The sequence below is a fragment of the Lycium ferocissimum genome, chromosome 4, assembly GCF_029784015.1.
Source record: "Lycium ferocissimum isolate CSIRO_LF1 chromosome 4, AGI_CSIRO_Lferr_CH_V1, whole genome shotgun sequence".
Classification (NCBI taxonomy): Eukaryota; Viridiplantae; Streptophyta; class Magnoliopsida; order Solanales; family Solanaceae; genus Lycium; species Lycium ferocissimum.
The window spans coordinates 11802655-11815116 of record NC_081345.1 but is presented as its reverse complement, the minus strand read 5'-3'; the positions used below and the strand labels follow the sequence as shown (position 1 = coordinate 11815116).

Below are 12462 nucleotides of genomic sequence, written 5' to 3'. Positions count from 1 at the left end.
AAGATTTGAAAATACTAAGATATCATTGATATAAACAATGATAAAGTTACGATAAGGCATAAAAATATCATTCATAATTTTTTGAAAGTCTGAAGAGACATTTTTTAATCCAAATGGCATAACATTCCATTCGAATTGCCCAATAGGGACATTAAAAGCAGTCTTGTATTTATCTACTCCGGCAATTTGAATTTGTCAATATCCTGATTTTAAATCAAATTTAGAAAATATAATAGCATTATGGAGACGATCCAATAGATCCTTTTTATTAAGAATCGGATATCGAATCCATTTCAAAACCTTATTAAGAGGCTTATAATTAATAACCAATCTAGGAACTCCACGTTCCTCTTTAGCATGTTTATTAACATAGAAAACTGTGCATGACCATGGAGATTTCGAATATCTTATAAGACCCTTTTGTAAAAGAGAAGAAATCTCATTTTTTTCATAATTCTAAATATTCAGAATTCATTTGACATAGTCTTGCTTTAGTAGGGATATTTCCTTCTGAAAAAGTTTCTTCATATGGAAGAGTAATAATATGTTTTTTTTTCTTTTCCAAATAGCATTAGGATGATCACTACAAATTTGTAATGGAAACTGATTTTTTAGGAAATCTATTTTTTGCTGTAATTTGGGATTTTGTAAAATCTCTTCAATAGTAAGAGTATAAATTTCTTGTTTTAAAAAATTGACTTGTTGATGTTTATTCATCAACCTATCTTTGATTTCATTCAAAATCCTTGAAAAAGGTTCAGTTATAAACTGAAATTCAATTGTTTTCCCCTCAAAGGTTCCTATAATACCTTGAGTATCCCATTTCTGGATAGGAAATATTTTTTTGAAAGAATGGGGTTCCCAAAATTATTTGATTGGAAATATCTTTTACCAATACAAAACTTTCTGGTATGCAGGCTTTTTCTTGGCAAATATAATCTTTTGGTAATTTAAAAGTAATTCCCATTTTCTGCCCATTAGCAGATCGAAGACTATGAATAGTTTTATGAAAATACTTTGGAGGGATTAAACCTTCTTGAATACAATTTAGATCAGCTCCACTATCGACTAAAGCAGCAAATTCCTTTTTAAAATTATAATCAATTAAAAGAGTAACTTTTATCAAAAAAATTTGGGAAGTAATAATTTCCAGAGTTCTAAGAAATTCTCCTTCTTTACTGGTACTTCTGTCCACAGATGTATCTTCTATGGTGTTATCCACTGGGATTTTCATAATTTGTTTTTCTCTGTTCTCAATTCTAGAAATCCTTTCATCTGGAAGCATATTATGTTTTTTGAGGGTGGAGATCTCATGTCTGGGATTATCAATCTCTTTTTCCAAATCTTGGGTTGTGGCTGGAGTACTTATGATATTTCTCCTTTGTTGAAGAAGTTTTTTAACTTCTGACATGGTGTATGGACCTGTTGATTCCTGTATCTGAATGCCAGTCTGAATTTCTGGTTTCTAGGGTGCTTCATTCACCTTATTAATGATTTGAGACCCTAGCTCTGGATCTTTAATAATTTTTAACAAATCCATAAGGTTATTACCATCTATAACATTGATATTAGTGTCTTGGAATTGGGAGAAGAGATTATGAAATTCATCTTCTTCTTTATTACCCTTGCTCGTACAGGGTTGTCTCATTTGACATGATGCACATTTTTCATCTGAACTTGTAGAGGTACAACTCTCATTTCCAAGAACTCTAAGATCTTCATTTGATGAAGAGTCCTCTGATTTGTCAGACTCAAAACCTGAATCTTCTGGTTCTGAATTTAATAAAAGTTCATATAACGATTCTTTTAGGTCATCATCAATATCAAGGCTCTTAATCTTTTCCTTGACTTTACAATTTTTGTAATAATGACCAACTCTGCCACATTTATAACAGGCTTTTGTATTTTTGGATTTAACATAATCCTCTCTCTTCTTGAACTCTTTTTTCCGCCTTGCTTTCTTTTGCAAGCGTTTTTCTTTCCATGCTTATAAATCTTTATTCTTTTTCTTGTGCCTATGAGGCACTTTGGTCTGTGGAATATCCATATCAAATTGTCCGCAAAATTCTCCTAATTGTTGTCTTTCATTCAGATCATGTCTCTTAATCTGTTGATTTAGCTTGATCTCATTGCACGAGGCTAAACCTTCCTGCATACATGTTCCTATTAACTTACCATAAGTGTAGTCATCATAATTGATGCTAGCTTCTCTTTTTCTAAGAGCTTTTCTAACTCTTTCTGCAAAAAAGGCGGGTAATCCATCAATAAATTTGGATTTCCAATGAGTGTCATTGCACTCCGGTAATTCCATAACCCGACAAAGGAATAAATCCTTATGCCACCTAAATGAGGTAAGGGTTTTGCATCTTAAATTCTGAAGCATGGTCCTAATGGTTTCATTATTATCCGACCATCTTCCTGAAAAATGCTCTATAATATTAATAACTAATGAATAAACAACATTTGGAACTATAACAAATTCTTGAGTTCCTTGCTCCCGTTTTATAGCATTCAGGATATTAGCACGTTGTTCTTGGGTTAAATAATTATCCCACCAACCTTTTAATTGGCTAGTAAAACCAAAGAATAATCATAGCTGTAATATTTCGCTCATTATTCTTATTAGCCTTACAAATCGTACTATACATCAACATTATATGTATGGTACAATAAATCTGTATTTCACTATAACCATCTATGTTCCATTCATAGATCTCTTTACCACTATAACTGTTGGTAATAACATGCTCATGCTCCTCAAGTAAGATATCTTGAGGAGTAGGTCTAGGATAGTAATACATCCTTTGCACAGGTTTATCAAAGATAATATTCATCAATTTTATTAATATCTGCTGCTACTTTGACCTTGTAATCCATATTATGAAAATTACCATCCTCCTTTGCTATTAAAGGACGGATGTGTAAACCTTTAAATGTTTCATCAAGCATTTGCTCTAATTCGGAAAAATGTTTTAATTTGAAATCTTTGATTTCAGGTGGAGGCTGTATACTTGGAGTAGCAACAACTTCTTGCTATTTTTCCCTTATTAAGGGTAAAATCATGTAATTTTTCTTTAAGTTTGTATATTATATATAGTATATAATATAATGATACCTTTTGCGTATATAGTATATAATATTACAATATAACCAATATATGAATATATTACTATATGTGCCAACCAATTCTACTCTACAATAACATATAGTATACGATATACAGTATATAGATGGAATAATATATGTAGTTGTTTAAAAGATTTTATATATATATATTAACTTCTTCTTTTTTTTGGGATAGATTGTGCCAGAGCTTTTTTAGGTAAGCAATTATTATGTTTTTATATGCATTTAATTATGTTATCACTAATATAGGGTATCTCCTTAGTTTTAGCTTTTTATTCATAGCAATAATCTCCTAGTTTTTAGCTTTCAGTTGAATAATTTGTAATATCTAAATTAGTTGTATATTATATAATTAACTCTTATATATCTTGTGTTTATGAAAGTTCCCCTTTGGAATGTGCTTGCTTATTTGGGCTAGTGCTGTCCCTTCAAGTTCTTCAAAACTGTTGAGAATAAATCCGTCTGCGCGCTCCTTGTAAGTTGAGTTGCTAGCATGACCATCTCAAGACCGGGGTCACCAAGATTAGTTGCACAGCAGAAAATAGGAAGATCGCGAAGCCATAGAAAGGACTCCATACCCGAGACGCCGGAGAGTAGTTTATCCATATCACTTTGTCCTGCATATATAACACAACGAATTTAACTATGATACACCCGGCCCAATAGTGTAGAAGGATTTTTACACATCAGATCACCTAAAAGATAACTATAATTAACTTACCATATCCATAATAAGTGGAACTAGTTACGTGGAATGTAAAGCAGGTAACTTGTTATAACATGTTAAATTACAGTGATAGCGTAAAAAAACAATTTACGTATATAGTATAAATTAACTCCACAACATAACATCATGGAAATCAAGGAATTAAAGCTATAAAATTAACAAAACCAGATCAACTTAAAATAGTTCCAGAAATGGATATTGATTTAACATATAGTCAATGGAGTACCCGTTACTGGAAGGTCCCCTGCTTCAATGAGGTTTGGGAGGCAGAAAAATGTCCAAAAGAAACTAGCGCTAACTATTCTAAACAGTATGGTGGGGATGTTGAGCTTTCTTCCTATATCTATAGTAAAGCACATAATTCCATCGGCAATAATGCATGTAAGAGGTGGCCTATCAAATCGACCAGCAATGATCATCTCCATAAGTCGTGGTTTCGTGACAGTGTTAATAGAGTTAAAGAGATCCACTACGCGGTCACCAGTTCTTGGGTGATCATCTGGAAGCCCATCAGGAATTGTTTCGAAGTGTAAATTGGGATACAAATGAATGTCAGTGTAACTTAAGAGACGATTATGAGTGAATTCTGAGTTAAGAAATGTGACATGCAAGCCGCCACGACAAAGCAACTCTGCTAACTTGAGCATGCAGTTGACATGGCTCTGCACAGGGAAGGGAAATATTAAGACATGACAAAGGCAAGAAGGCTGATCCATGTAAATTTTTGCAAATTTAGTAATATCAGTTAGATTCTATGGTATTTACTATTTATATCGAGGCAACCTTGTTTGTTATGGATTTAATCCTTTGTGAATGCTTATGTTCAGGGAAATGTGGGGAAGAAACAAGCAATAACCAAATTGCACGACGAGGTAACAACGGAAGAAATACCCAAGTCAAAACTTCCCTCACTATTTGAACCAAGAGAAGACAATAAACACTAGCATAAATGGAAATCCGGACAACAACTATACCAACAACAAAATAGCCAGACAACAACTATACCAACAACAAAATAGCAAAGCAAGCAAAAATAAATCAATTGCAAGAGACACCAAATTTACGTGGTAAAACCCCTTCAAGGTGAAGAGAAAACATCCACTGGACCTCCGGCCCACAAAAGCTCAACTATAATCAACAAGAGTTACAACAATGTTTTCTAAATGGCTACAATATTAACACCAAAGACGGAGCAACAATACATAAAAGATAGCACCAAAACTAGTGAAGAAAGGAGAGAAATCATCACCCCTAAAATCGAGCTACTGTTTGTACTCGAAAACTAGAGCTACAGACTACCAAATCCGATCTTCACCATTGAAATCGAAGAACCAGATGTTGAGAACCCCCAGTTCAAATTTGAGAACGATCCAACGGTTAACGAATCGGGAAACGCTGTTTGAAGTAGACTGCGTTAGCAGAAAATTTACTTACGAAAATCGCTTTCTCTCTCAATGCTTTTCTCTCTATATAATGCTTTATGAATTCTCTTTTGTGTTATATGAAAATAAGACCTAAGTTGATCCTATATAGTGGATTTTAGGACAAAAGTGGCCTGATCCAAATTGGATTGGGCTTTACTAATCCAACTCTACGTAGGAAGGGAAAACCCAAAAACCCAACAGGAAATGCAATGGACATGCTGGTGCTTATCATCTGCACATTTTGTTGCATACTGATCGTTCCTATGTCCTCACACTTTTCATGTTTCAAGCTAGCTAACCTTGCAAAGACTCCTAGGAGAAAAGCTAAGGCATGGGGACAAGTTAATCAGTGCATAAAAAAATGTACAAAATCATCCATCCTTTTGTTCTAGTGTGCCCTTCTGAGTTCTCACCGGAACAATTATTACAAATTTAGAACTAAAAAAAGTGAGGCCAAGAATTGATTACAGGAAGAACAAATAATGACAAAAAAATTGATGTTAGAAATTTTTGCTCGACAACAATATAATTACTCACTAGCTTTAAAATATTCTTTTGAAAATGAGCATTAAGGCTTACAGCTAATGCGTATTGATTCAAGTTCCACGTTTTAGAGCCTTGGAAGAAAAAAGAAGAGGTTGCGGGTTCGATTTCCATGGAAGTATATATGTACATCGTAACTTTGTAGCTTTCATATGACTTTTCGATGAATATGAAGGTACATGCTTAATACTACAGACCAATGTCAATGATAATTTGCTTCACGGATATTGTTATATCCTTACTCAAAGCTTACACGAGAATCCCACGGAAAAAGGGGGTGAAGAGAGGAATTTTACAGGAAATGAAGCCTCAAATTAGCAAATTATTTGACCTCATCATATCAGTCGAAAACAACTTTCCAACCGAGTCACTGAATTTTTTTTATACTGTTAGTGTAATACAAGTTAAATCCTATATCAAATACTTATGACATAACATATCTAGTGGTGCTCCATATACAAAAATGACCACAGAATATTATATATGTTCGCAATTAGACATCAAGATTCTTCATCGGCTTCATAGTCTTCAAGATCTTCTTCATCAATAGCCATTATTTTCGATACACCTCTCCTAGAAGTTCTTAGTTTAGGAGTCTTGAATCCCAACCGCGATTTCTTGTTTACATCATGACTCACTTCATCTTCTTTCTTCAAGTCACTAGGTGGTAAGAAACAATCTACAGATAGTCCCTTTATATTAAAATCGACTTCTTCAATAGTCCAAACCTCTTCCATCCTTGTCCTAGTGTGTCCTTCTGAGTTCTCACCAAATCTGAACAAAGAAACTGATGTCCTACCAGCATGTGCAATATTAACACCATCAATCGTTCGATAATCGAGGATTAATGACTCCATTGTTGTTTCCCAAAAGACATCATTTCCAGGGGCTTTAATTCTTAAAAGATGAGTGTCCTCAAGCTGGAATAAGAGGCCTGTTCTTTGACTAAAGTACCCCCACACAGTGTGCCTCATTACTTCAACCTTGTTGCTGCTTCTTGCTTTTAGAGTTGAGGGCTCTGCTTCAAGCTTTAGTACGAAGCAGTCTTCTTCATTCACTGTTTTCTCTCCAACACAAATGGACGTGGAGAATAAATTAGCAACGGATTTCGGATCAAGACCCTGTGAACATAATTCATTTCAGCCAGTTAGTTCATGCATAAACAACCGAAGTGATAATTACATTTTGGACCGCTCAAACAAATAAAGCCAGCAAATTTCTAGATTTTTTATATCAAGTGTAAATATACATACAGTATACATATGATATACGTAAATATACATATAACATACATAAACAGAAGTGCTGACTTCTAGTTTGTCATTAGATGTTTTTGAAGCTTGCCCTGCAGATTAATTTGATGGGGGTCAAGTTATTTGAATTTGTTGATGTTCTGTTATTTAATCATGTGATCTGCCGTTATAGATTACACCAGAGGAAAAGGAAGGATTCGTGACGAGCTATAACTTCAAAGGGAGAAAAGGTCCACATTTGTCTCCGTATCGTTTTAGAAATTACTCAATTTTGTTCTTCATTACATTTTTTATTCATCCATACTCTTGTTATTAGCAAATCATTTCGTATTTGCTTTTGCCATTACAGGAGCTCCAACTGGAATGAAAAGACTTTCAGTGTTTAAATGCTATAAAAGATTCAAATTTACTCCTTAACTTCTGGCAACTATTAAAAGTACCCTCGGGTGGAGCTTTCTTAACGGTAGGCATAATATTAGATTAAAAATTTAATGGAGAAAAAGTCATTCAATTTCATATAAAACAGGCAAATATTCGTCCCCTTTTCCCTAACATAAATGTTGACTTCTTGGTCTAGATACCAGATCATAGAGGTTAAGGCTAAGATCTGTGCACGTTCATACTAATAGGTTGTTAATTGGAGTACTGATTTAATCAATCATTGATTTGGTGGATGGACAACTCAGGTCCTCATAGGAAAATGGCCGAAAAAAAAAAAGAAGCTGCCATGACATATGGAAATCAGCTTTATAAGTAGGCTCTCCCTCCACCTTCAATGCAAAAGTTAAAAAAAAAATAAAAAAAAATATACGAATACCAAAGGAATTTTGATCATCTTGATGTTGACTTCACATTTCCCAAGTTCCAGTTAAAGTGATTTATTTAAACATGAGTCCCCACTAAAGTGAAAGAACATGCATGGTTGTCAGTTGGAACAGTCAAAGAATGTCGCTCTTCCCACTCATCATGGGGCAAAGAATACAACCCTGGCTATTTGGCAATTATTGTCCTTTCATAAGAGGGCAACATTCTTCATGTTGCTCGAGTTTGTGGTAAAAAAGTTCAGTTCACTTGATACCTAAATTATGAAATCATCACTAACAAAGGAAAATTTTGACCATTATTTACGGATTAATTTAAGTGAAAGGAGGTTGAAAATTTTGACCATTATTCACGGAATAATTTAAGTGCAAGGACGTTGGTAATCTCTGTTTGAATTTAAGTTATATACATTAATATTGTAAAGAAGTTTAATATACATTGTGTAATGGAACTAGAAATTTATATAAGAGGATTTAAAAAGATTCTAGAATGTCACAGTAAAATTTAAACATAGGACCTATAGCAATTTTAAGCCCCTTTTTATCACTATACTTAAATTTTTCTTCATGTCAATGAGATTCAACAGCTCACATATAATCAGAAAAGATCATTTATACTCCATTTCTACAATGTAATTTTCCGACGAAACTACTTAGTTCTGCCCCTGGATCGTGTAGTTTGACATTTATAATAGCTAAAATTACACTTTCTATCTCAATTTTAGTAATGTACTTTTCTTTTTAGTCGATTTCATTAACAATTTCATACTTTCTTATTTAGAAATATTTTAAGTTAAATTTCTAATTTTATTATTGCTGAGATTATTTTTAGGCACATAAATATCTACAGCCTATTTTGATTACAAGTTTGAGAAGTCTTTATGTATTTCTTAAAAATTATGTTCATTCAAATACCACCATATATATTGGATGGAGAGGGTGCCATTTTTCAGGTTAATTACTAATCAATACAAACTATATAAAGGGTTATCTATAATTATTTTTTAAGTGACATGACTGTCAAAAACAATTATACACCTCAGTGCAGTGGAGAAATTAATTGTCAACTAGCTCATAAGTCATAAGTATGAATATTTGAAGAACCTGTAAGGAACGACGAAGAGGCCTAGCAGGACCACGAGAAGCATGAGAATGATGCCATGGAGTTTGCCTCCAAGCCACCTTACCATCACTTCCAGCACTTATTTTACACCCCGAAACCACCAACTCTATGCTCCACAAGTCAGGTCTCTTCTGCCACAACACAAATCCTCCCATTTCTCCACTCCCATTTTTCACACTTTTGATCTTCATCACATTGCCGTTGTTCAATCCCATACCATCTCCAGCAGTAAACTCAGACGCTACCATCTTTATCTTCCCCATCGCGTACATACTGTCGATGGAATTCAAGGCATGTTCTCCCCCTGCTGCCGCTATGTACTGTTGTACTATATATTTCGCCATTGAAGCCTCCTGAACATGTTGAAGATATAACTAAGTAAACAAAATGTATCATTTCTAACATATTTATTTACATGATATTGTTACATAATTCAACATTATATTAAAGCAGATAAGGGATTTTGGGTACAATTTCATCACCACTTAGTTACAGAGTAAGAATTTTTACTCAAGTGAATCAAAATATAAAGAAATAACACACAAAGAAGTCAAGAGTATTCAACATATTATATATACACATAAAGATTTAGTACTACTTATTTACACAGTATATTTTTTCAGTGAAGGAGTCGTCTTTGTTAGGAAGCCATGTGGAACTTTCTAGCACGTATCCGAATTTAGCCGAGCCCCAATACGAGTACCGGACATGGGTGCAGGGAAAAAAAACAAAAAGTGCAAATTAACACCCCTTGGACAAGGGTGGCTCTCCCAATGTCGTCATCCATAACCAAAACTACTTTATTTTACATGTTTAGCCCATGATAAAGAATCATGTCAGTGACAAACGTGTTCAAAGTATAATTAAATAAACAAAAGTATATATTTTTGAATAGTTTCAACTTTTAGATGAGATGATCGCACAACTAAACATTTTCTTTTAACTAACCGTTTAATCAAAATGTAAGAAACTGAAGAATCGTTGATTAATAACTTACAATGGGATGATCATTGATCTTTGTGTTGAGAGAGTGGTCAAAACGGATAGGATGAGGGATCAAGGGGGCACCAACCACACCAAGCAAGAGTTGAATCTCAGCATTTCTGCTACCAAAAACAGAAGCAGCTGACTTATTGTCACTCTGAAATTTCATGTTCTGCCTTGTCCTATGCTTAGGAGAAGCAAACATTTCTTCCGGTATGGGCACTTCCAACACTGTTTCCAGCCCATCTTCTCTATCCAAGTTTGGGCACAGTGTCCTCATCATCTGTATAATAATGTCAAGATATAGAAAGAGAGAGAGAATAGATGTTGCAAGTGAATGATTAAAACAAATGTTATGGAAGAGAAATGGGGGTAATAACAAGGAACTTATTAATTTGTTTTTATGGGGTAGGGTGTCGCTTTTGGTGTTAGGAAGTGGGAAAATGACTAGTGGAATTGCTAAAAGAAACAGTCTTGGGTTCAAAAGGATTTGGAAAAAAGAAAGAAAGATTCGAAATGAGACAATTATTTAAGTTGAAACTGAGGGAAGACCAACCGACAGTGGATGGCCACCACACGACGTGCTTTACTTTGTTTAACGACGTGATTGCACGTACTTTATCTGTCTCTTTTTTGACTGTTGGTCGAAATATTATTAGGGGATTGAGGAAAAAGAATAAAGGATAATCAGTAAGTCTGGATTGTGTGTGAAAATCGTGATTTTGTGTCTTTCTGACGATGTTCCAATTATTAGTGCTATCATTTAGCAGAGAGGGTACTTCCCTTCTACTTGTCCACTATCATAAAAAAACATTTATAATTCTCCACTTTAGCATGTCAAGATAAATATAACTTTTTTCTTGTTTATCATTAATGTTAATTACTTATTCCTCATATTATTTCTCAAGTCCATTGAGACTAGCTATATACCAATTGATATGAATATTAATTATAGTAAAATATATACTTCATTTATTTATATTTTTGTTAAAAAAGTGCAAAGTCTTTTGTGGATAAGTAAAATTGAACGGAGGGAAAGATATTAGTAGAGACAACTTAGTGATACGCAGGTAGAACTGCGAATGAGGGGATTAAAATAAATTCAAAGTCACAATTGAAAGTTGAACCCATGGTATACTTTTTGAACTTCCTCTGTCAAGACATTGGTAGTTTTCTTAAAGCTAATGATATACATCAAAATAATTTCACCTATATATGCTTTTCTGACAAAGAAGATTTACTTGACCATTCTTTGAATAATGTGTCTCCTCCACCACTGCTCCCACTAATTAGTTTAATTGTAGTAGCGAAATCTGCAATTTGGCTCGGTAAGTTCATTTAAAGTATAAATTTTAGAGTTCTTTTGGTTTCCAAGAGAATAAGCACGAATAGTGGTAGTCCCCTCTTTCCTTTTTCACATCTTAGATTCAACACCAAAAGAAGTTCACTATCTTGAAACAGAGTTCAAGTTGAATTGAAGCAAAGTGTATTTGCGTAGAAGAGAAATAAGAGTATTTGCATTCTATACGTTGCATTAGTGTACGTTCTACAACCATGAGATTTTCATCACTAATAAGAGCGTGAACCTTCAACAATTGACTGCTCGTACTGACTATTCAAAGAAAAGGTTTTGTTTTCCCAAATAGATTTTTGAAGCAGAAACAGAACTGCCGTTCCATGTAACAAATATTTCGTGCATTTTGTGCTGAAAGATACATCTACCCGGTAAAATTATATAATGCAAATTCTAGAAATAAAAATAGAAGCTGTCTTTTTTAAACTTGAAGTTGGACAGTTGGTTTAGGAAGTGTAGAACTTTATTGCTTATGATAAAACACTGTGGTGAACATATTACTGTAATAGCTTAATATTTTGTTTTACATTCCGCTATATTCAAAATCCACTGATTCAATTAAACCTACCGAATGTTAAGTTTTAGATATGAAAGACAATCATATCCTTACACATGTCCCACTTGTGGCCTCTTTAAGGTCTTAGAAGCCGTTTTTAGTTAGTCGTCTTTCTTTTGATCAATAAAATTTATCAATTGACATCACACATAATATAAATCATCTTAATATTGTATTAAACATTAAATTTTAAATAATATTTCCACATGATTTATTTGATTTTTGGTGTAAAACGAATTACTAACTAAGTTTAAAACACTATTTACTTATGATAGCAACATCTTGTCCTAAATAGCGCAGAAAAAATTCACAAGAATGAGATTCTTCTTTGTTGAGTTTTAAATACTTTCTTTACAACTTTCATCTACAGACTTGAGCTTCTTTTTGCAATTCCAAATAGATGTCTTGTAAAGTTTCTAGATCTGAGTTTGAAATCGAGATCAGCTATGGAGTTTATTGGTTTCGATTTAGAAAGAGAGAGAGTTAACATGATAGATATAGAATGAATGAACAGTGAAATGATTAACTCTGTGAGAATATTAAAATATTCA

General features: G+C 33.6%; 1 protein-coding gene and 1 pseudogene across 1 annotated transcript; both read right to left on the bottom strand.

The window, feature by feature from the left end:
- Positions 1-3478: 3478 nt before the first annotated feature.
- Positions 3479-4579, bottom strand: LOC132053746 (7-deoxyloganetic acid glucosyltransferase-like; annotated as a pseudogene).
- Positions 4580-5947: 1368 nt separating this feature from the next.
- On the bottom strand, positions 5948-10464 carry LOC132051563 (uncharacterized). Its single transcript, XM_059442702.1, has 3 exons — positions 10015-10464; positions 8999-9370; positions 5948-6941 (listed from the first exon to the last, which is right to left on the bottom strand). Exons 1-3 carry the CDS (start codon positions 10282-10284, stop codon positions 6321-6323), a joined length of 1263 nt encoding a protein of 420 aa, XP_059298685.1. The 5' UTR covers positions 10285-10464; the 3' UTR covers positions 5948-6320.
- Positions 10465-12462: the final 1998 nt, after the last annotated feature.

Excerpts from the sequence above, each read along its gene's own strand:
- LOC132051563 (XM_059442702.1), bottom strand. The coding sequence starts at position 10,284 with ATGATGAGGACACTGTGCCCAAACTTGGATAGAGAAGATGGGCTGGAA. Across the intron at positions 9,371-10,014 it reads AGATCAATGATCATCCCATT|GAGGCTTCAATGGCGAAATA; the intron begins GTAAGTTATTAA and ends CAACATGTTCAG. Across the intron at positions 6,942-8,998 it reads CTCTTCGTCGTTCCTTACAG|GGTCTTGATCCGAAATCCGT; the intron begins GTTCTTCAAATA and ends TTATGTTCACAG.